At 36.1% G+C, this 25,073-nt stretch overlaps 1 protein-coding gene and 1 long non-coding RNA gene across 8 annotated transcripts in view; one reads left to right on the top strand and one right to left on the bottom strand.

Moving 5' to 3' along the window:
* IL15 (interleukin 15) overlaps positions 1 to 25,073 on the bottom strand; it is a 37,157-nt gene that overhangs the window by 1,249 nt on the left and 10,835 nt on the right. For 4 of the 6 annotated variants that reach the window (XM_084516868.1, XM_084516866.1, XM_084516870.1 and 1 more), the window contains 3 exons: positions 3,362 to 3,471; positions 1,968 to 2,049; positions 1,379 to 1,420 (listed from right to left, as the gene is read on the bottom strand). In XM_084516868.1, coding sequence (XP_084372994.1) covers positions 1,379 to 1,420; positions 1,968 to 2,049; positions 3,362 to 3,471 — 234 coding nt within the window. Of the gene's footprint in view, positions 1 to 1,378; positions 1,421 to 1,967; positions 2,050 to 3,361; positions 3,472 to 3,776; positions 3,917 to 25,073 lie in introns of those variants that run through there. The other 2 variants (XM_084516871.1, XM_084516869.1) reach the window with 2 other exon arrangements.
* The window catches only part of LOC311435639, a 34,539-nt gene that overhangs the window by 8,976 nt on the left and 490 nt on the right, over positions 1 to 25,073 (top strand). Inside the window, exons 4-6 of one of the 2 annotated variants that reach the window (XR_014692295.1) lie at positions 6,277 to 6,373; positions 13,448 to 13,534; positions 22,122 to 22,257. This is a non-coding gene — a long non-coding RNA (uncharacterized lncRNA). The remainder of the gene's footprint in view (positions 1 to 6,276; positions 6,374 to 13,447; positions 13,535 to 22,121; positions 22,258 to 25,073) is intronic. The other variant, XR_014692294.1, reaches the window with a different exon arrangement.

The raw sequence follows: 25,073 nt of genomic DNA, 5'->3' as shown, positions 1-25,073 counted from the left end.
TTCTTAGTCGTTCTAGCACTTTCATTCAGAGATCTGAATTCAAAATAATGAAGAATGGGGGAGGAGAGAAACAAACAAACAAATTATTACTTGTATTACACAAATAAAGAAAAAAAAAAAAAAAAAGAAAAGAACGGGAACTGATTTCTCCATTGCCAAGAACAAGCCCCAGGTAGTATGACTTTCACATCAGGCCTTCCCACTTTAAGAAAATCTTCCTGACATTACCAGCTAATAAATTCACTTTTACAGTGCATTAACTTCTGTATTCAGTTAAGGGAATTAACTTAATTTCAGTTAAGGGAATGGGTGAGCAGGTGTGGACATGCATGTTTTGTGACCTTTTTTCCCATAACATACAGAGCTAACTACACAGATACATTAGACTCTGTGCCTTCTCAGGCTTGCCAGTCCACTGAACACATCAAATTTACTGTATTCCACATGCACACTGAGACTATCCTGTGCTGATGTAGTAAGTAAGTAAGTCTATTATTTCTAGGAAATCTCTTGTTAACTTCTTATGTACAGGAAGTCATGTATTGTGTGTAGTTGGCATAGCCATTGTATGAATTTTTATGCTGCCAGAAAAGGCAGTTTCTCAGGAGGATGCTTTTTATACCAAAGGAGGACACATTTTATACCAAAAATGACTGCTAGACGTGGGGTATTGGCTTGATTCATTTTCTTGGTGGACTGTATGTGTCTCCTGGAGTGCTGACTGAGTTCCACAATAACAGATTATGAAATAGTCTCTTCAGGAATTAATTTATGGAAACTGCATTTAATGTGATCGTATTTTAGGCAGATTTCTATAACTGGGTTAAGAATTATATTTAAAAAAATAACTAAGTTTATTGGTTCCAGGATAAATTATAATCTCCAGCTATTAGAAAGCCAAATCCTTGATATTACCTAGTATTTGCTGCTAAGCTAAGGAATTGCAAAAGCAGAGGAATGTACTAGTAGATGTTGACAGTTATTTTCTATATGACACTTTTCCCGTATTTTCTTATTGTAATATTGTAGTGCATGGTGTTAAATAATAATCTCAGGAACTATTTTCTTTGTCACTCTTTTTCCCTTTTCAAATTACAAACAAATACCAACGTTATTGTTCAGTGTTTATTTTAGTAAGTTCCTTTTCCATCATCCCTTTTAGTCGATTAATTGTAATAGCAGGTAATTCAGTAAAAATAATACCGGCTTACACAGTTCATCATAAGTAATTTAGGTAATAGAACTACTTCCAAGGAAAATGATCTGGTTTCTGAAACTTTTCTCAAATTAGACCAAGGCTACCTTAGGAGAAAATTGCTAGCAAAGAAATGAAGCTACTATATTAGACCAGTTTGGGTTAAATTTTAATTTTACTTACATCCTCATCTGTGTTTGCTGTATATAAACTGACATCAATGTCCTAAAAGAATATGAGAGTTAGAATTATGAGCAACAACTAGCAGACCTTAGAGATAATAAACAAATATTAGAGACATGGATTAGCTCCAAGTTGAAACGGTCAATCAAGCTAGCTACAGAGAGTCAGTAAGTCAGGAATCTTAGTCATCTAGTAACCTGCAGAATGGGCTTCACTGTGAGGAAGCTCAACAGAATTGAGTTCTGTAAGTACTTTTTCAGAAGGAACTAACTTCCATGCCCTTTACCCTTTTCCTTAGGAGATGGTTCTTTTTGCTCTACCCAACCAAAATAAATTAAAAAAAATAATAATCAAATATTCAAAAAAGAGAGAATGAAAATAATAATTAATTCTAGAATCTACCATATTTGTTCACCTCCAGTTCCCTTCAGTCTTCTACTCCCCCTCACTTCCACCCACAAAACAGCACTATACCAACATCCCATTTCGTACTCTTTGCTACTGACACTCTTAACCGAGTACTGTGCTAAATGTTTAATTATGTCTGCTCCTATGTTTATATGAAATGTTAACTTTTTAATGAGCTTACTTCGGATGTCTTGATCTGCTCCAAATCTTTCAGAACTTCTGTCCACTTGCAGTGATCTGCCTCTGTCTTTGGTATATAAGCACTAGACCAGAAGAAAAACAGTGACCACTAGGCTAAGTAGTAGGTACACACATTGTTTCTGCTGAAAAAAGAGTAACAGATTATTCATATACTAAAGATATGCTGTTATATATATGGTAATGTGTGGGTCAAGTACATTTGATAAATCATAAAATCTACTGATGTATAAAATATATATCACAGAGCCAGACTCTATAAGCAGTCAGCAAATTTTTTCAAAGGCTAGTTCTATAAGACATAATGCAAGAGAAATGTTCAACTATTTTTTTGCAAAATATCTACACTTCTTGCAAAGTATCCTCCAAAATTACAAATTTCTAGGTCTCTAATACTGATTTTTTCCCCCTCTACTACAATGGAATTTATATCTTTAGCCCTGTAGAAATATTGTGTGTCCTTTTATATGTGTTTTGTTTGTTTGTTTGTTGTGTGTGTGTACAGGAAAGCTTTCTCCTGCCATAGATAAAATTTTACATGAAGTGAACCACTAAAGGGTGGAAGGAAAATTTTCTTTTCCTTTGGAAGATTTTTGGACTGTGAACTGTGGTTTTAATATTTCCCTACTCGACTCATTAACTTGGATCCCTTTCAATACTGCTGTACTATAAGTAATATAAGGCAGTATAGGGAAAGAAAGACAACTAATTGTTTTGGGAAGTTGGTTTGAAACAAGCAGCTATTAAACACTTAAGCCTTAAACAGAGACTCAAAAAATACAAGATTTTTGAGAAAGAAAAATATATATATATATATAACAAGAATCAGAGAACATTTGCTGCTTTTTTTCTTAATATCAGACCTTAGCAAAGAGATTTGACTGAAGGGGCAGTGTGAGGAGGGCATGTAGGCAGTAGAATCAATCAAGGCTGGTTTTCTAACACAGGAAACAGTGAGAATGGAAAGGAAGCATCTAGTATACATAAACCAGCATACACATTTGAACATGTTCACTTGTGGTTTGCTTTTTTTTTTGTATGTGTGTTTTTGTTAATGTTTTTTGTTTGTTTTGTTTGTTTGTTTTCATTGCAAAGACATATGGCAATTGATGGAGGTCTTTAATTGCAACAATTTGAACATCTTGAGGGTTATGATGGAGATAAGGGCCAAGGTGCATTCTTGACTGGAGTAAGCCTAATCAGAGAAAGAAAGAATACGGTAAGGGACCATGGCCTAAAAAGCGCTGCAGGACTGCATAACGTGGCAGGAGAGAACCCACTTTCTAAAGCAAGTGGAGGCAACTGCAAGTAGTAGCTGTAATAGTGAAAATAGATCATTTGTGTTTACTACCTAATTTACATTAATTTTGTAGTTACCATAGGAAGAAGATGGTCAGTCCAGTCTTATTCTTCAAAAGGAAAAAGAAATGACTGTTCAGAAGAAGATACATATGGTATTGCAGACAAATACTTTTCAGGTGTGTTTTCTGAAAGATATAACCAAGAAGATAGCTCATCACAATTTGATTTCACAGGATTTTGTTTACTGCTGACTCAATTAACCAATTTAACAAGGCATCCAATCAAGACAAGACTACCTGTTGAATGTAGATTGAAGACCAACTGATTCATAGCTTGCAGATGTGTGTAATCAGTTTACAAAACAGTCAGTATAAAATCAGATACTGAAGTCAAAGTACAAAAATCCTAACTCATCCTGGGCTATGTATATATATTAAATAAACTGTTCATATACAGTATATATTTATACTGTTATACATGCTATATTTACCTCTCATACTGGAAGTGATTCATGCAGTTACGAATTCTTTCAGTGGAGTTGGACAACTGGAAATGAGGAGGTGTGAGCTGTGCCTTGACTGTCTCGTTGTGCACAGCCTAGGAAACTTTGTTTCAGAATCACAAGCCCTTTAATTTAAGCTGATACATCTTCTTCACCAAGCTAGGTTAATTATCTGCAACTATGCTTTTTTGTCCAAAGTTTAATTTCTTATCATATGTGCAACACTTTTATATTAACTAGCTCTAATTGTGTTTCTTTACCTGTGGTTTATTTACACAGTAATTTACAAGTGCATATTTAAAAACTGAACATAGCTTTAAAAAAAAATAAAATAAAAATCTATTGTCAGGTTTGTAGCTAACTTAGAATCATTGAATCATTAAGGTTGGAAAAGACCTTCAAGATCATCTGGTCCAACCATCACCCTACTACCACTGTCATTCACTAAACCATGCCCCTAAGCACCACGTCCAACCTCTCCTTAAACACCCGCAGGGACGGTGACTCCACTGCTTCCCTGGGCAACCTGTTCCAATGCCTGACTGCTCTTTCTGAGAAGAAATATCTCCTAATTTCCAACCTGAACCTCCCCTGTCACAACTTGAGGCCATTCCCTCTGGTCCTATCACTGGTCACCTGTGACAAGACACCAACCCCCAGCTCCCCACACCTTCCTTTCAGGCAGTTGTAGAGAGCAATGAGGTCTCCCCTGAGCCTCCTCTTCTCCAGACTAAACAACCCCAGCTCCCTCAGCCACTCCTCACAGGACTTGTGCTCCAGGCCCTTCACCAGCTTTGTAGCTCTTCTCTGGACATGCTCCAGGGCCTTGATGTCCTTCTTGTAGTGAAGGGCCCAAAGCTGAACGCAGTACCCAAGGTGCAGCCTCACCAGGGCAGAATAGAAAGGGACGATCACCTCCCTACTCCTGCTGGCTACACTATTCCTGACACAAGCCAGGATGCTGTTGGCTTTCTTGGTCACCTGAGCACACTGCCAGTTCACGTTCAGGCAAGCATCAATCAGCACCCCCAGATCCTTTTCCTCTGTATAGCTTTTGAGACGCTCTCTCACAAGCCTGTAGCGCTGCATGGAATTGTTGTGGCCAAAGTGCAGGACGTGGCACTTAGCCATGTTGAACCTCATCCCATTGGCCTCTGCCCATCGCCCCAACCTGTCCAGGTTCCTCTGCAGGGCCTTCCTACCCTCTGGCAGACTGACACTTCCCCCCAGCTTGGTGTCATCTGCAAACTTACTGGGGGTGCACTCGATTCCCTCCTCCAAGTTATCAATAAAGCTATTAAAGGGGACAACACTGACCCCTAGGGAACACCACTTGTGACCAGTCACCTTGCTGCAAGCTGTTTAACTTATAAAAGCATATAGTGGTAAAATTAGGAAAATAACATTTATATGTTCCAGGGCACTTCTGAAGAGTCTGTAAAAAATATTTGTTACTGTTTTAAATAGAAAGTGTTCTAAAAACATTTCAATTATTTTGCTTCCAAAACCCACAGGTTTCACAGAAATAGCATAGTTACCTAGTCATCACATATATTTCCACACTCAGTAACAGAAAACAATACCAGACTCTTTTATCACTTTTGTGTTCAAAATCTGTTATGTAAGAAAAATGTAAATGAACGATAGATTATATAAATTAAAGTATGTCCAGATCAAGTAATACCACATCCATCTTCTAAACTATTTCAGTTACCTTTAAACAAAGTATGTCTAAAAATAAAGCTCAACCAGTTAATATTTCCACATAAAATGCAAATCTAAAATATGTGAATATTAAAACCAAAATATTAAGTAATAAGCAATACAAACATATGACTGCAATATTTAAAAAGTACACGCCACTTCACTGTTATCAAAAACACTAAGTGATTTTGTTACAGTATTGCAGAAAAGATGCAACCTTTCTGCAGTTAGTATTGTTTCATGTGATGTTTGTCATGTTTCTTGTAAATATAATGAACCAAAACCTTTTTTTTGTTTGTTTGTTTTTTTGTTTTTATCTGCATGCTATTTGTTTTGATTTGATTTAACAGCCCTTAAAATATATCCTGTTTTTTTTTGTTTGTTTGTTTTGTTTTTTTAATTGAAAAAATAGTCTTATCAGGAATATCAAGGCACATATAAATAAATTTAAAATCTTATATCTTGGATACAGCTGAAGAAAACATTTTTTGTTTGTTTGTTTGTTTATAGAGAAAGAGGTTTTTAAGGTCCAGTAGATCACATAATACATTCCTTTCTACAATTCAGAGCAATATTCTACCCTAATTTCTTAAATGTTTCATCCACTACTATTCAACAACATAAGAATTGTTAGCTCACTTACTTGCTTTGACAAATTATTCTTCTGCTTTGAATATACATTGTTGTAACTTTCCCTATGCTAGTGTTTATTTTTAATTTCTTACTCTGTTTACTTATTAACCAACTTTATTACACCACTAATACTTGCCCTTGTTTTACACAGGCATGAACTTTGGACTTTGAAAAGCAGAAGAGAAGAAGCAGTTCATTTTTTTGTTTTTATTTCCATGGCTTGCATTCTGATAACCTGCTATGCCAGAGTAAGTATTGAAGCCTTTGTACATAAATATATATTAAAATATATATTATTTCAAGATGCAATTGAGAATTATAAAGCACAGAAATAATCTGCTTAAAAAAAAAAAAACAACAACAACAAAAAAAAAAACATATATATATCATTTTCCCATCATGAAGTTACAATGAAGTACTTATCATTAATGTGAGTAAAATGTAAGCCACAGTAGTACTATTTTCTCTCCTAAAGAAATCAACATATAAGCAAATGACAACTCTTCTTTACCAAGGCAAAATCAGCTGCTGATTCCTTCATTTTGTCTGTCATAAAAAACTATACATTAGTCAAAAGAAAATATTTGTAGCTCTATACAATATTTAAATTACAAGCAAAGGAAATTTCTGAAAGTTAAAATTATGTCTTTCCTCACATACCACATACCTGAATTTCTTTATTAAGAGTTGCCTGTAAATTTCTTAGTGATTCCTTGAGATATGATATTTATAATTAGGAAAATTCAGTTCCTGTGCAAGCTGGTTTTATCTACACTGGTCCACTATTTTTTATTGCTTATGCCCATACTTTATTGCTATGACGTAAGATTGTCCTGCTGAGTCACTTTATCATATTCATGTAACTGTGGGACTCACAAGGTTGTTCTTTGTAGGGAAGAACTAAGCATTTTCATTCTTAGTTAGATAATTTATATCCTGAACCTACAAGCCCTCAAACATCTCTATTTGTGCACGTGCTTTCAGTAGTGATCCTCAGTCTACAACAGCTCTTTTTTTTTTTTTTCAGTGGAATCATTTAATAAAGAAGTAGACAGTCGTCTTTCAGACTCCATTTTGCTAGACTGTTGCATTGGATCTTGTTGGGATGGATTTAATTTTATTCATAGTAGTTTGTACAATGCTGTACTGTAGAGCTGTGACCATGTTTCTATGTTTCTCACGCCACCCTTCCAGCAAGCACATTAGGGTTGGCAAGATTTTGGGAGAGGACACAGCTGGGACAGCATATCCAAATAGATATTCCATACCATATAAATTCACACTTCAAAAAATGTCATGTAAAAGCAGGGGCGGGGTGATTTTTTCAGACAGTCATTGCTTGGAGAATAGCTGGACATTGCTCCAGTGGTGGTAGGTGACAAGTGATTGCTTTTGCATCACTTGTTCTTTGGTGTTTTTGTTTGGTTGGTTTTTAACTTATTAGGCTGTCTTTAGCTCAACCCATGAGTTTTCCTCTCTTATGTCCTTACACTTTTCTCCTCTATACATCTGGCTGTGGAGAGAATGAGCAATCAACTGGGTGGGAACTTAGCTGTCATCCAAGGTTATCTCACCAGAGCTATACAATGCAATAAAGACGCTCCTTCCACTTCCATGATCTTCCTAGCAGTGCTCATCAGCTTTTTTTCTTTCCTACGATGCTGGTGGCTCATCCTTCCACAATGTGTTCTCCTGCCACAATTTTATGTCCAGTTCTTTTAAAATTCTGGAATGTCTGAAGAATGTTCCACTACTTATGCACACACACACACACAAAAGATAAAAAAATTACAATAAATTCTAGCCTACCTGATTTTTGGCTGTTCTCAATTTATCCATAACTTCTTGACCTCTGGCACACAGCTGTTTTTTTTTCCTAATCATTCCTTTTTCCCATTGCTTTTAGGCTTTCTGGCTAGACTCAGCATTCCTTACCCCTGTAGTCATATCATCTTCCTCAGTCTGTCCTCTCCGCTGACCATCTATTGCATTATTGTTCATCCTTAACTTCTTGGTTTTTCATGTCACTGTCTCTTTTTTTTGTGTGTGTACGATGTATTGCTTTTGTCTTATTTGTTGCCACACAATATTTTGTTTGTGCTCATTTTTCATCTTCATTCTCTACTGCAATAGACATCTTCTTGCATGCTATTTAGTCTATTTTAGTCAGTCTCTACTTCTGTGCTGTTCTGCAGGGATGTCTTCAACTCTTCCTCTTTGGCTTTTTGTCTAGATTTTATTTACTGATCCAGAAAGGAAGTCAGTGGAATTACTAAGTGGTAAACTGAATCACTTGCATGAATGCTTTTCTGGATGAGAGCCAGAACATTCCTTAGATTGCTACATCTTCAAGTCTTTATTTCACAAAGCCAAAGTGCTTTCTCAGAAATTTTGTATTTACCTAAAATTAGACAGACTAAGGCATTTTTTCAGATTCTGTTTAAAAATTAAGCATTCTTTAAAAATTATTGTTATTTGATTCCTTCTCTTTTATCCCCCTTCCCCAAGAACTATAGCTTTCTTGTTCATAATGCATAGCTTCATACTCTTCCATGGATGGAGTAATATTCTATCTAGTTTATTCTGCTAAAGTGTGAGTAATGTGTCCAAACTTTCTTTCAAAGAAAAATGAAGTATTCTCAGTAATCAGCATGGCAGGAAACTCTCTCAGTTTAACCAATTATGCATTTGTGTGTTCTTGGTTTGCTGGAATACTTGTTCATTTGCTTTTGACAGTTATCCAGTTAGATTTCCTTCTCCTATATGCTCTTGCTAACTGGGACTTATGCCAGGTGAAGAAATCAGAAAGTAAAGGTTGCAACGCTTGCTTGAAAACCTTGCCAAAAGGTCACAGAGTCTTTGCTATTCCACTCGATAACTTTAATGTCAGAATTTGAAATGTAAGAAGTTAAATAGAAGTTATATGTTCCTTTGGCCTTCTTTTTTTTTTTTTTTTCTTTTTTTTTTTCTTTCTTTCTCCAAAACATGCTTGAGGCCTGGGGCTTATATCATAGTCTTATGAAGATGCATCTTATGTTTAGCTATTGGCCTGAGAGGAAGTTTGTCCTTGGTGCAGAGAATGATTTTATAACTTTGCAAGGAGCCTTACTATTACAGCAGCAATGCAACCCAATAGAAGTGCTCCAGTATTTAGGGCTAAATATTGCTAGATCAATGTTAAGTATGAATACTTTAAATTAAGAGCTTTCCTTTTTGCTTGTCTGCTTTCACTAATTTGTCAATCTGTTTCAGAACAATGCCTAAGTCATGACCACAGGCCTCCTCAAGTTATATCTCTGCTTGAAATAAGGGTCTCTGCTTGAAATCAGGGACCAGAACACCAAACATGTCACTTAGTCCATGGGTTTGACCTACTCCTTGCCAACCAGTTCAGGATCTCTCTTGAGCATATTTTGCCAGCTGGTAAAATCCAGCCAGAAAATAAAGTTATGGCATCTTTCTTTTTAAATTCCTCCATGGAATGTCTGTCTTCTCAGGGTACTAATCACTCAATAATGAATGATCAACTTAATGTTGTCCTGGTGCAAGCATATATGACAGTAATGCTAAGTTTCTTTGATAAGCAGTGTGATTACTAAATTGAGAAGCCCCAAGTATTGATAGTGTCAAAATGACTGAGTTAATGGCATAGTCAGTAAAAGGCAGAGTACAGAACAGATTTATAGGGTTGTTAGCTATGACCATTCAACTCCATTCCCCCCATGCTTCCCACCCCTTTAGGATGCAATATACAAAAAGTAGTGATTTTTTGTTCTGGATATACTTTCCTGCATAAAAAAGCAGTAGCATCACAAGAGATTGTAAAGCACATGCATAAAACAACAACAAAATAAAGAGCCAGCAGAAATAGTGTGTTGAAATTTGTTTAACAAAATGTGTACAGATCTATATATGTTACTAGGCGGACCCTGTAAATATTTTTTTTTTGTGATATTTTTATGCCATGGCAACAAACAATCAACATGGAAATAAAATACAATTAGGTATAAAGTTGGTGTTTTTTTTTTTTTTGGAATTAGAGTGTATGATGTTAAAATCAAAATCAGTACTGAAGAACTTTAAAAGTAAGCAAAATTAAAGGCTGTCATACTGATGTAGAGAAGTTAAAAATCCTGAGACAATAAAGTAGTCACCAAAGGAGCAGCTGCTGGACAAATAAGATCTCAGACTTAGCAAACTACTTAGCTCAGAGACTGTGAATTATATCATATACAAATAGGGATCTGTAATATACCTGGAACAGAAAGAAGATTGAAAATGGTAATTGCAATTCTCAAAATTGTAAAGTGAGGCAGTATTTTGAGACCTTTTTTCTTTAAAATAAATAAATAAAATAAAATAAAATAAAATAAAATAAAATAAAATAAAATAAAATAAAATAAATATATGTTCCTGTCTTATGATACTTTTACTGGACAGTACTGGATCCTGAGATAAGCAAGCAGGATGTAGTTGAACATATTGTACTGTTTTCCTTTGCTTTTATTCTTCAAAGAGCAGAATTAAACCCTAATGTGTGTCAATTGCCTTAGCTCTATTGAAACCAGTGAAGAGGTTACTTCCTTTTCCAGAGATGCTGAGAACAAAACATTAAGCTGGGAAAAACAAATTTATCAAAAAATGAGGAAAGCAACATATAAACATCCAAAAGGAATATTGTAAACAGATCAGTAGGCAAAAAAAGATAGCATCAGGATTGAAAGAAATAATAGAATATGTCTATTATAGATTTGTTTCATATTTCTGCATAGGAAAAGCAAACAAATTTGGAAAGGAAATTATATCTGCTTTAGATTAATCTAAATCATTTATAAATAACATACCAGAAAGACTTACAGCAAAGGAACAATCATCCTTAGTTTCTTGTGTTAGGATACAGGAAAGCTGATTATTGGAAAAGCTCTAGTACGTGCCACAGGAACCTCCCCTTTTCATGTAAATTTTGAATATATTTTGTGGAATGTAACAAATTGAGAAATTGCAGACTGAACCACTTTGCCAGTGGAGATGCAACACAACATGGTACGTGTCATTATTTGAGGTTTCTTAAATTTGCATGGGTGATAGTTTTTCTTCATTTCTTGGCAGCCAAGCCCAGAATATATAGAGAGGAATGAAAGATGTTATGTGTGTGTACAAGCTAATAAGAGCTGAAGCAATACTGAATTTTGTTAATCTGGTTTCTGTATCAGAGCTCCTAAAATTTGGAAACGGTAGTTATAGCTCTTAACAGTGCTGTCCAGCAGTCATCCAGAAAACATGGAATTTTTTTTCATACAGGGTAAAGTGAGTCTACTAGCCACTATGTTCATTTAAACAAAAGTGTTTTTAAAAAAGACTGAAAAAACAAGTTCATAGGGATGTTAAAATCAGTTGTGTATAAAATAATGGGCAATCCTGCAAAGCACAAATAAACCACTGGTTGCCTTTATAATATATATCTCTGTGAAACAGTGTTATCGAAAAGGAGTAAACTCTTGGATAAAATTACACATCTCTGCTCTTGGATTGCTTACTTCATTGATTTAACAGAAAAGATGTTGTGCCAAAAGTAACAGCAAGATGTTGACAGTAATTAATAATATGTTTCTGATATACTCATATAAGATACGAGATAAAACTCTAAGATGAAATACATGTTGCAAGTTTAACCTATGACCATATTGCAAAAAGTCTGTCAATTGTATTAAATCAAAAGCATATATATCATTTACAGACTAATAGTTACTCTTTCAAAATAAAAGAAACACTTCAGCAGATAATGCAGTCTTTCAGAAAAAGTAATACTTCTTGCAAATTTTGAAGTGCACATCTTCACATTCACATTAGTCAAAAATATAATTTGTTTTCATCCGATTTTCAACTGCCTTCAGCAGTTCCCACTGACATAAATGGCCATTTCAGCTATAGGTATCTACTCTCATAAATGTGCTATATCCACCTTGTGGGAGGACATAAGAGGTGGATAAGTTGAAGATAATATTTCCTCATAGTCTTTTTTTCAAGCAAGTTTTTTCCATCACTTTTGAATTATAAAGCTAGAAATAAGTTCTATGTCATTCTAAGCAAGGGCTAATATAGTCCTTTGTCTGCCTCACGATCAAAATCTTTATTAAATATATATATATTAATAATTTCTTGCCTGAGCAAATGCTCAGCTTGTTAATTTGTTGGAGGCGACATAGTTCTGCTTATATAGTCTCTTCTTCGCATCTCCAGTGGGGAGTGCTTGCTTGCCCCAAGAAGAAGGTATTTATTTGTCCCGAATAGAAGAACAGCATTGCAAACTAATTTACTTTTTTGTCTTTCTAAGAATAGCTAGGTTTAATTTTAGCAGAAATTCACCCAAATGCTATGTAAGGTCCACATAGTTGGTATAGCTAGAATCAAATTTAGAAGTCACTAGTAATATATCCATTCACATATAACATGGCACCTTCTGGTCTTAAGGCCAAAACAGGCATCATGCATGCTGCACTTAAGAGACATCTGGCTGAATGCAAGGTGAAAATGAAATTAAACTAGTAAGGAAAATTCATGTGAATTCTCACAGATGAATCCTAAGCTTGCCTTCCAAATCTTCCTTGAGTAAATGTTTGAAGGCCTTTGCTGAGGTCTTGTGATTACATTCTATATAATTTATGCTATCCAATAATAAAGGCATTTCAGTGTGTGACCTCAAGAAGCCAAAGAGCTAGTCAACTCTAACTAAGCATTCCTGTCATTTTTTTAAAGCTTTAATGATTGCATTGGGTGCCTTTTTTACACACTGGAAGGACCCAGAACAAAATCATAACAAAGTGTGGTTGTGTTGCAGCCATCCCAGGTCCAAACTAGCCCATCTGCACACTCTTGCCACTTTCAAAGATTAGAGCAACTCCCAAAACAAAACCAGTAGTCCTCTATGCAGACACTTGTTTCCAAGGATCAAGATAGCATAAAAGTCTCTTCCACTGTGCTTCCTGCTGACCTTCTGTAAGACTTGTAAACTAGAGAATCAGCATAGCAGAGAGTATGGCTGAGAAATGTATACCTAGAAGTTTTACACTTCCCTTCTGTAAAATCGGGAACATCCACAATTCTAACTGAGCTCACTGATTTTTCCTCCAATTCTCTTCTCCAGAAGTTGAGCACGTGAACTACTGGAACAGACTCTTCCTCCAAGAAGACACACACAAGTTTTTGACACTTGTGCAAGAACATGCCTAGCACAATTTCAGTGGGCCTTGCTAGGTTTCTCCATGTGGGGCATGAGGAGGTGAGGACCAGGCACATGGCCCAGCGTGGGAATTGGCCCCAAGGTGCTGCTGCTGTACTGGGGACCAGGGCTTTGCCTTGGGAGCAAGCCCCCAACAAGGCTGAAGGCCGGGCAGCGTGGGGAGCTCGAGGTAAGGCCTGGGGGACTTGGGGGTGATCCTGGAGGGGCTGCAGGGGCCGGGCACTGCCTCCTGCAGCCAGGCCTCAGCCTCTCACCCCTCACCTCCTTTAGATTTTCCTTCCACTCTGTTCCTTCCATTCCACCCCTGCTGTGTACCATCTCAGATAGTCTGTCTGACCTTATTGATCGTTGTTGTAAACCTGTATAGGTAGTCAAAACAGTTTTGCATCAGAGCGTGTTCTGAGGCATGCAGGAGTCGTCTTGTGAAAACATAGATACAGGTTCATAATAAAGTTTCTTATACAGCTTCTGTACACCCAAAGGGCTGCAGAAAACCCTGTTCTAAGGGGTATTTCACAGCCAACATAATGACTCTTCTTTAACCCCTGCTAGTCTACAGGCAGTATGTAACTTATGGGTAGGTTGTAATGTGCAGATCAGAAAGGATTATAGTCCTTACAGGTTAAAAATTAGATACATGCTCTTGAAATGATTTAGAGAAGCACACAGAATTTAGGAAAAGTGAAGTTGGCTCTGACTACAAGTCTTCTGGACCTGCTGTCTTCAACTGCAGCCAGTTGTGAATGCCAAGAGTACAATGATACCTCCCTGATAAACTCTTCTATCTTCAGCAAAGGAGAATGCATATAAAGCTTGTCAGATCTGAGGTATTCTCATGTTTATAACATCTCTAGTATTTCTTCCCTGTAGTTAATCACTATAGATAAGTATTTGCTTTATAATGGATTTTTTGAATTTCAACTGTCAGCTAAGGTTATCAGTTCCTGATACCTAAACATTTTTTCAGCTTGTATTTCAACTTTTGTATTAAGTTCTAAACATAATAGGAGATGGTAAGTAATTTAAAAATGTAAAATATTACATTATTGAGTCCTCTTCATAATGTAATTTTCTGAAGAGTACTGCTTTTTAGAAATACGTATAACCTAAGGGAACATATCTTTCCTTTTTTTAGGCCAGATTGAGCTTTCTAACAGTTACAATGTCAGTACTTTGAGTAAGCGTACGTATTATTTTCAGCCATTAAAATGGAAAAAAATGCTGCTAGTTGCCCTCTTCCCAAAAAGATGTATTTCATTTCTTTGTGGTTTTGCTCTAGTTTATTTTTGCTTCAGTTCACCAGGCACTGTTAGAACATTTTCATCATTTGAAATAGTTATTTCAAAATTGAGCAACCTATTTGGAAAAGAGAAACAAAGTTTCTTCTCTCTTAGTTGCAAACTATGAGTAAAAAATAACCGGAAGGGCTATCATTTAACTACTCTAAATATATAGGAAAATGTACCATACTTTCAAGATTGCTTTTGACACCAAGTGCATACAGAATTCTTCATAGAGCAGAGCAAGGTCACATCCCATAGACCCAAGCTTGCAGTCAGTTGAAGGGATGTTGAATATTAACTTATCCTATTGATTTCAGTAAGAGTGAGGTGTTTATCCTACTCAAATGCCTAAACTGATTTTTCGAAAGGTGCTTCCATGTCTTGCAGAAAATCTGAGGAATATTGAGCAAAAAGAGTAACCCAGTACTTTGAGGTCTATACTTTTTTCATCTGTATCAGAAGTATTTTAGGTAATCATTTAAGTCACGTAAAACAAGATTCAAATACTCTTAAAGCACGTTACTTCCATTTTCTTTCCTTCAGAATAGAGACTGACAGAAATTGTAAGCAAAATAAAAAACAAAAACCAGCAAGCAAAAATAAGCATCATTCACAGTCTCCTGGACTATCAGTTAAGAATCTGAGTCTATAACTCACAAAACTGTTTAAGAAATATAAGTGCATTAAATATTTTCCTGGTTAGAAATATGAAAATGTATGTTTAATGTTAGGGTTTCTGTCACTTGAATTTTTTTTTATTTTTATTTTTTTTAGTGGTAATGTGAACTAGAAAAAATGACCTTTTCTTAAGAAAATAACTGAGATATAAACTGAAATAAAATAAAGGTCCTTGATTTAAATCAGTGTGCTTTTTTTTTCACTCACTGATATTTAATTCAGGACAAAATGTGACTTAAATTTCTTTGAGATAAATCATTCTGTCCCAGTTCTTGGATGCTAGCATACCTGCGATATGAGCACTGAGTTGTTAGGATAGGTAGAGGCAAAAGCCTTCAGATCCTAGAAAGTGTAGAAGATAGCTACTAGGCCTCCATCTCAATGAGTCATGTTATTGTTAAAAAGTCACTTTGACTAAGTGTAATACATAGCTTGAGTTAGCTTTCTCAATGTTTATACATTAGTTTGCATTCAGTGTAGTGCCTATTGCGTTTTTCTTAAAAGTTGTCATATATGCAAAGCACATAAATTTGCGTTATAGTTAAGTCATTCATTTTTACCTGTATGAAACCTACTAGAAAACTACTTTGTCCTTATGATGACCCATTTGTCCTGAAATAACACACATTTCAAAATAAGACCTGAAATATTTATGTGTCATTTAAATTAAGCAAAATAATCTATAGGCATCCATAAAATGTCACAAATCTGAGAGTCATTTTCAGTTACACAAGGGCAGAAGATGAGTGTGTGTGTGGGGGGGTTGTCCTTAAGAGAGAGAGAGAGAGAAAATAAGGAATTGTTTTAAAAGCAGAACATCAGAAAAGTTTTACAAAGATTCCCTTGCAAAAAATGTCCCATAGACACTTGGAGAATATGTGTATTAGTAGTGAATATGCTCTAGACCTTTCTATTGTATCACCATACATTTATAATGCATTCAGGTACTGTTAGACAACACCTAGCCAAGATAATAAATGTTAGTAGCATAGCGTTTCTTGAACACAATACACAAGTCAAGTGTATTTGAGTATGGAATAATAGAAGAAAGAGAGTAGGAAAATGAGTAAAACTGTCTGGAGTACATATCTTCAGGTATCCACAGCTGAAAACTGGTTTCACAAAGCTAACGTTAAACGTATATATTAGAAAGAATAGCTTTGCTTTGTGTTCTGGTCAGCTAGAGAGAACCGGTCAGAACAAAGCGCCCGTCTTTGTCAGCTTCAGCATGTACATCACATATATACATACACTATGTTTCTGGTGAGAGGAATAAGCCAGTCCCCCTCATTGAACAGGAGTATGAGGGCAGAGACTTCTCCCTCTTATCATTCAGGAGCACTAGACCCCAAATGCTTCATCACATCTTGAAAAACTTTACATCAAAAAATTCCAGCTTTTCTGGAAAGATGCAGGTGTTCCTAAGATATTGTTGTTAGTGAAGATTTCTCCCCAAATCAGGCCAAATTTCATATTTTCATTGTATTTTCTTCAAGTTTTACTGTAGTATACTGTGATAAGCTTGTGTTTCAGCTTCTGCAGAAAACGAATGCTGAACTGACTCACTAAAATCTTTTTAATCTCAAAGGTATCTACACAGTCTTCATGAGGGTATGTGTTTATCACTCTGAAATGGACTCTTTTCATGTTACATTGTTAACTTGTATATGTACAGTCTTGTATTTTTTGAAAGGGTTAATGCAGCACAAAAGAACATTTTAACTATGTAATTTAGCAGAGAGAACTAAGCACTTTGATTCATGTACCAAACAAAGTAGAATAGCTTAATGTATCCCTTTAATAATCTAAAACTCTATATAATCTATAGACCTATGAGATCTATTTAGCTGTTTGCTAGCTATGTTTTGGGTCTGGGTAAATTATCTTCAACAGTGATTTGGTAGCAGCATATGGTCTATCAAAATTTCAGTAGGATATTAAGGGGTTTTAATATTTTGGGACTGCGGGGTGGGGTGTGGTGACACAGATGACACAAAGTCCATCCCTTGTAACCATCTCTTATGTGATGTATCAGATATACAATTCTCTAGCTTTCTGACCTGCTTTTACTAGTCCTCCGGGGGTCTGCAGGAGCTAAACATGAGTGAGAAAAGGCAGGCACAGGACTTCAAAGTGATTGAAAAAAAATACCAGGAATCTTCAGCAGTTTTCCGAGGGCTGTGTTTATTTTACTTTACATTGAAAACTGATTAACTGATTATCCTCCTTTAGATAAACTAAGCTAGTGGATACTTATTGAGTCATTTCCAAACTGTCATTAAATTTTCACTAACAAAATTTCACTCAAGCACAGCCAGCTCTGTCTGATTTTTGTCATTTTTTAAGTCAAATGAATAATAGGAATCAATTTCAGTAATTTTATATGCTAATTATTTACTTGAGTATCAGTGTAATTATTATCAGATAATAGCTCAGTTGAAACAAACTGTGTGTGCCTCTATGTGGAACTCATTTTTAGAAGAAAAGGGGAGATTATTTGGGGTGTATGGAATTTTTCTTTTTAAAATATCATCTGCATTTTTGGGAAACTTAATTTTTTTGGAGGAGACGTTGCAAGCTGAGAAAGAGAGTCATGGGATATCTACAGTGGAATAAAAAAACATGCATCCCAGATTTTCATGTCTGAAATAAGAACGGTAGCTCAGAGGGTGAAAGCACAGATGATTTCTAATTAGCAGTGTAATGATATTGAGTGAAGTGAAAGGCTCATTCTGCCATAAAGCAAATAAAGACTGCTTTTTTACAGGAAAAAATAATTTAAGAACCTCAAAAAGTTAGTGCATACTTCTCAAATTAAATTGACAAATTTATCTGCAAGTCAACAGCCAATGAGATGAGAAGACTGTAGATGATTAATATGATTTGGAATCCTAATTTTCATGTATTACTTGGTCATCTCTTCCTTACATTAGTATCATATTTCAAAATGAAATTCACAGTATTCATTACAGGGCACATCAAAATCAGACTTCTTTAATATCACAAAGAGGTGTTTCTTGGAAAGATTAAATCCAGTGAAATATGCTGCAAAAGTCTAAGATCAGCCTAATTATTGCACAGCACTTCAGCATTCTGAATAGAAGCAAGAGAGCAGAAAAATGGGGCAAGTCTCTAATGATGTGGAACACTATGTGGTGAGAAACATCTCTTTGTAGGAAACAAAATGAGCACAGTGGCAAGCTCAAAGCTTTCGTCAATTAAATGATATTGCATTTGTCTGGGCATATTATAAAAAAAAAATACAGAAAATTAAGATCACATAGTTATCCACATAGCTTCTGGAGGAAATCCAAAGTCATGGGAGTTGTCTCCTGATTTTTATGTGGCCAGCTGTTTATCGGGAGTACTAACAACTGGTTAAATAAGCAAAATTTCAGAACAAGGGTCACACAAAAGTGCAAAAAGCATATAAATAAAGGTTTCTGTCTGCAGAATATTTTGCTTGTAGGTGTGAGAAGGAGACAAGAACAAGCACATACTTGGGATTTAAGAGAGAGACAAATTACTTGACCATATAAATTTAGTCAAGGCATTTAGGATTTAGTCAAGGCATTAAAGCTACCAATTCTACTTTTGCAAAGAGTATCATGAGACTTTAACAGTCTGCTGCATAGTATAATGTTGCAGTAGAAACAATTACTTTCAAAGCAACCTGTGCTTTATGAGTTTAGTTGAAAATTGTCTGATAGCATAGCCAAGAGAGCTGTTGATACCTGCAGGGACAATGTCTTTTTATATAGAGATGTATTTAATTTTTTGTATAAATAACATAATTAATTTCAAATAACTGCATTTCCTTAGCTGTTTCTCTTTAAATCAGTACGTGCAAATGATACCAAATGGTCTTCTTTTTTTTATTTTTCCCCTCTCCCTCATTGCAGGTTATCTATTAGAAACCATTAGGCTTTTTGAGATTGAAGTCAATCCAAGAAAATCCTATTTTCACTTCAAAAGGAATTCAAGAATCACCTCTCTAGAACTGAAGGGAAACTTCTTGAATTGTATTTAGGGAGGAAGCTTTGTTTTCAAAATAAATTAAATTCTGATACACTTCCACTTGAGGCTTCTTTGGTTTGCAAGTAAGTTACAATGCTGGCATTTTCTTCTCTTTCCTCCAACTAAAGAGCTGTGAAAGAACTTTTCCTGGAACAACTTCATTCAGGAGAGCATTATTTCTTGTCTCAGAAAACTACCAGTGAACACTGGGAAAGATCTGTGATTCACAAGGCTGTGCTGCGTAGTGATCTTATAATGAAATGACTACGTGGCAATGAAATGGAGCTCATTATAATAAAAATCTGCTCAGAGACAATCTAGAAATTAAAGCAGTATACCAAGGAGATAGCTCCAACTCAAGGGCATAGTTTACTATTAATCCCTAGGTAGCCATTTTGCTGCTGACAGATCAAACACCAAGGCTGTAGTTGTGTAATTACATACTGCAGTTAAGCAGATGCTGAAATCTTCACTTAAAAAAAATTTACAATGCTTGTGGTGATAGATGGATTTGTACAGGATCACCAGTTTATATTAGGACATTGGAATTTCTGTCTGCATACACCATCATGTCTCACAGTCCATCTGCATCGTTCCCCAAGGCTCAAGCATCTGCTATATCCCACACCCCTGCCCCTGAGATCCAGTGTCCTGACAAGATGGATTATTATTCCCACAGTGCAAATGTTGCACCATGAAGATCAGCCTGTAAGAATAAATATTTCAAACTTCATCAAATGCAACAATGCCAACATAGTAGGTCTGCCTGCAAGTACTGAGGCCACAGCTTTTAGTTAGTCTACTTTACTTATAAAGATAGCAGTTCTACCTGCTGTCCTTGACATATGTGCAGAAAGGCAAGTAGCAGGAAAAGAGGTGGGGCTGCCAGTGACTCATCATCTCATGGCCTGAGTGGAGAGCCATGCACAGCAGTTCTCAGTATGTACCATTAATTTTAGACGGTAGGACTTTTCTAGGCTGGAGTTTTTAACAGAATATTCTCCCACAGGACCACCTATTTCTGCAGTTATTCCAGACACAGTTTCTGCATATTCCTGTGTTTCTCAGTACTGTCTCAGTGTCCTATGCACATCCCTGTTTTCATTGAGGCTCTTTTCTTCTTTCAAGTAAGTAAGAAAAGGAATACTAATCTTTTTTATAGAGATTTTCCTGCTCTGAAATTGAAAATGTTCTTCACAGGGAGGGAGTTTGTTTGTTATCCTCACTCAGAAGCTAGGAAACAGAAAACAATAGTATAATGTCCATTTCACTTTGGCAACAGTGATGAAAGTTGTGTTTTCATCAGGTTTGGAATGTCTGTTCCATGGCTTTCACCTTTATTCCTTCCAAGACCTGGATAGCTTGGAGAGAGAGTGCACCTTAATTCACCTTTGCAGAGAAGGAATTAAAAAGACCTGATTGAGGCTTAGGCTGCTGAGTTGTGAAGGACTGAGGATCCTGGAGCACATAATAAAATAAGGAAAGCCTGTAGCTTGCCCTAACACTGGAGGAAAGCTACAACTTAGAGGCATGTTTCCAACAGACAGCTTGTTCAGAAAGGAAATAGAGCAACACTCCCCCACACTGTTAGAGCCTATGTCACTTCCCAAGACTGTATCATTAAAAACATGTAGTAGGTCATAGAAATGCCCACTGAAGTTGCAAACTAATTACCATGCTTATCTCTAGTTTCTTTCTTTTTTTGAACATTTATAAATTTTAGCTCTTACACTAAAGAATTACATGGTTGATGTTTGTCTTACAAATAACATTGGGGGGAAAGTAAGGGGAGTGAATATGCTGGAAGTTTTTCTGAAGGCTTTCATCTCCTAACCAGCTTTGGTAGTCTTAAGGTACAGTAGAATAAATTTAGTTTACAATTGGCTAGGTGATTACAAATATGTAATAAAATAGTACATATGAAACTTCATTCAAATATCAGCATGAATTAGCTAAAAAAAATAATAATAATTTTTCAGTTACAGACCTGAAGTTGATAGCATTAAAAAAAAAAAAAAGATGGTGCTCCATGTACTAATGATGGAAAGGTCGTCAAAGGGACACAGGAGACAACAACAGAAACTGAAAAATCTGCACTCTCAGTCTTATTCTGATGTCGTTCACAGAACTGTGTATCCTGGCCAGCAGAAGTCAAGAGTTGTGTGCACTAAGGTCTGTTCCTTCAGTAGACAAATAGATGAATAAGGAACAGGCATTATTTCAGATAAAAGAAAATTTAACAAGATTGGGACTGGTATATTTTTTTGTGAGTGAGTGAAGGTATTGTATATACTGGTGGGATTTCATTGATCTTTTTCACTGAATTTTTAGTATAATTACAGTGCAAAAATAAACATGAAGTTAAAGTAAATGCATGTATATCTCTTCAAGTATACCTGATAATAACATGTTAGAGAAATGCCTAACCAACTTCCTTTTCTCTGAATGGCTTAGAAAATGAAAACATGAAATTTTCCTCAAGTGCCCCAGTGAAAGTGAGGGAGGGAATCCTCTAATCATGGGCTTTGAGCTTTCAAATTCAACCAGAGAACGTTACAGTAGAAATAATGAATCATCTGATGTTTAATTTAATATAAAGTCATAGTTTCAAATTATATGGTAAATTATTGTAGAAACTTTTAAGAGATTGGAAAAATCTGGTTTTACTAGTGCTACTAATTAGAATCAGTGCAACAAAACACTGGATGAAATGCACTTTATTTACTTTGTTCTCATTTTTACATTAATTTAACTGTTTATATTAACAATTAATTTTAGGACTAAAGGCTTTGTCAGAAATCCGCTCGACAACTACTTTCTTCAACAATATTTAACAGTATCATGCAGCCTACTGGCCAGCAACAGACCGAAGCTACTTCATTTGTATGCAGAAGCACCCTTTAGTACACTCAGGGTAAGTAATTAATTGTGAACCTGTAGGTAAATATCTTTTTTGCCTGCTTCTCTGTAAAGTTCCCAAAGATCAGCTACTCAATACTAACTTTATGGTATCTTTTCTTCTAGCATATAGAGGTAACTCAGCAAACTAGCCAACAGACAGATTCAGTTATTCAAAGCCATTTTGGTAATGGAAAGTTGGCCTGATTTCTGGAAAACAGACCTTGGTTCCTAAATTTCTGGTAGCATTGTAATAACCCGCTTGTTGTTATAACTGATAACTAATGACTAATAACTCTCTGAACTGTTCATTGAAAACTGTTTTGAAACTTCTAACATCACCAGAATACTCTTCATTAGATTTTGTGTAGTAGCTTCTAAGAGTATTTTAAGTGAAAAGATAGTTTAACTACAAAAGCATCATCTAGTTCAAATCTTTATTAATCATTTCAAAATCTAAAGCAAAAAAAAATCCTTGAACTATTACAGAGTACACAATAATATATCCTTAGTGGATGTAATCCACTCAACTTTTTTCCTTGTAGTAGATTATTCTGCTATGATTTACTGTTTTCAACTCATACACGTACTCTTTCAATTATAACATGCACGACGTAAGTGTTAATGCAAAATGTTACGTCTGTTTTTAGATAGTACATTCTATTCAGAAAGGCGCTGGTATTTTGTTTTTACCTGCATAGCTACATCACTCATTGTGTATAAATATGAATAATAGCATAAAATGATTAACTCAAGAGATGGTAAAGTAACAGAATAAATGTTATAGGAACAAACTCACACATCTTTAAAAGAGAGCAGTGATACAATGATATTTTAAAATGTTCACTGGCTTTGGAAACAAACAAAATCACTTCCAGAAGACAGGAGGCCTCTGAAGTTATCATGAAAGATCAAAGAGAAGAATTGGTGAGTTACAACGGAGGCAACATTATGATGTCCAAAGGGCAAAATAGGTGTGATTGCTGAGATGATCTTGCAATCCTATTTCCATATCTTGCTACATGAGTAATGGCTTTTGTGGAGGTTTAACAACCAATGGGCATGTAGTCTCAGGCTGAAGAAAACAAGGAAACCTTGAAGAAAACAGGGAAACTGGTAGCCTTGAGCTAGCAGAAGCAAGGGAGATAAGGGATGGAAACTAAAAGACAAGAAGGAGAAAAACAGCTGAAGGAAAATTCCAGACTGACCTATGGTAACCCTTCGCTCATTAAGTGTCATTAACATATTTAAAAAACACACACCAAAACACTAATATATGAAAATGCAGAATTTGGTGTCTTCTCCTCCCCCCACGCCCAAGCTGGTCCGTGGAATGCGCAAACTCGATAAAAATAAGTTAGGCCAGCTAAGGCAGACAACCAAAAGTAGCCAGAGAGATAGTTTCACAAGTTTGCTGTCTATAAATAATGGTGATTCAAGTCAGAGGAGTGCTTGCTTTGTGAGAGATTGTCAAGCACCTGACTCTGCAGAGTTATATAATTAATTATTTAATTGAAAGACCTCCGTGTGCTTATTGTCAAGGTGCACCAGGCTCTAACCTATGGATAACAGGCAGCTAAGCTCTACCGCACTGCTCTCTCACTCTCCCCCCACAGAAGAACAGGGGAAGAAAATACAGTGAAAACCAGGCAAGCTTGCAGGTTGAGATAAAGAGCTTTTTAATTACAGCTCATGCAAGAAAAAATAGGTCATGCAAAAGCAAAAGGAAGAAAACAATTTTTCTTTGTTTGCAATCAGCAAGTGATGTTCAGCTATGTCTTGGGAAGCAGGGCCTCAGTATGAGTAGTGATGGCTTAGGAAGACCAACTCTTTCCTAATGAGAGGCCCCCCCTTTCTCCTTCCCCTTCCACAACTATTGTAGCTGGGTGTGATGTCAGACGATATAGAATATCCCTTTGTTCAGTTTAGGTCAGCAGTCCTGGTTGTTTTCCTCCACTCCTCTTGCCCCCACCCAGCCTACTGGCTTTTGGCATGGGGCATGGAGAGGCAGCCTTGACGCTATGCCAGTGCTGCTCAGTAATAGCCAAAACATTGGTGCAATATCCAAGTTGTTCTACCTACAAGTGCAGAGCACAGCACTGTATGGGCTGCTGTGGGGAAAGTTAACTCCATCCAAGCCAGACCCAGTATAGTTTTTTATATTCTTGAAGAGCAGGAGGGAAAATACTATTGTCAAAATAACACTGTGTGTATTTGTGTTTGAAATTATCTGCATCAATAAGGAATTATTTGCTTGTGGTGTATCTGAAGTTGTTTACAGGCCTAGAATACTAATTAACCTAAATTTGACTCACAAGTGCCACAGAAAATCATTGTAGTAACTTGCAGTTACTGCATGTAGTAACGTGCAGTAACTTGCAACTGCTAATGAGTGGCACATGACCTACTCCATCATTATCGTATAGTATCTTCAGCAACATCTGAGAAGTGCTAGGAGGTGTATTTTTGTATGAAATAATGGGCAAGAGACTGAAAATGTAGGCAAAGACTCAGGGAGTTATAATCTGGTGTGGCGAGGTGGAATATGTTGAGTAGATGGTAGAAGCACAGACCAAAAATAAGGAGATGTAGAAGTGGAAACACTATAGCAAGGTACAGCTTTGAAAGGCCTCATGACAAGCAGGTCAATGCAGTATTCTAGCTCAGAGTACACCTAAATTCAGCCAACGGGAGAAGGATGCTATTATCTCCCGATACTATCTATGGTCATCTGGCCACATTGCATACTAGAAACACAACTGACACAGAATCATCCAGAAAGTGTTTTGAGAAACTCTGAAGAGTGCTACAAAGCCTGGACACTTGATAGGA

Source organism: Aythya ferina (assembly GCF_964211825.1).
Source record: "Aythya ferina genome assembly, chromosome: 4".
Lineage (NCBI taxonomy): Eukaryota > Metazoa > Chordata > Aves > Anseriformes > Anatidae > Aythya > Aythya ferina.
The sequence above is the reverse complement of the archived record's forward strand: the minus strand, read 5'-3'. Positions and strand labels throughout refer to the sequence as shown.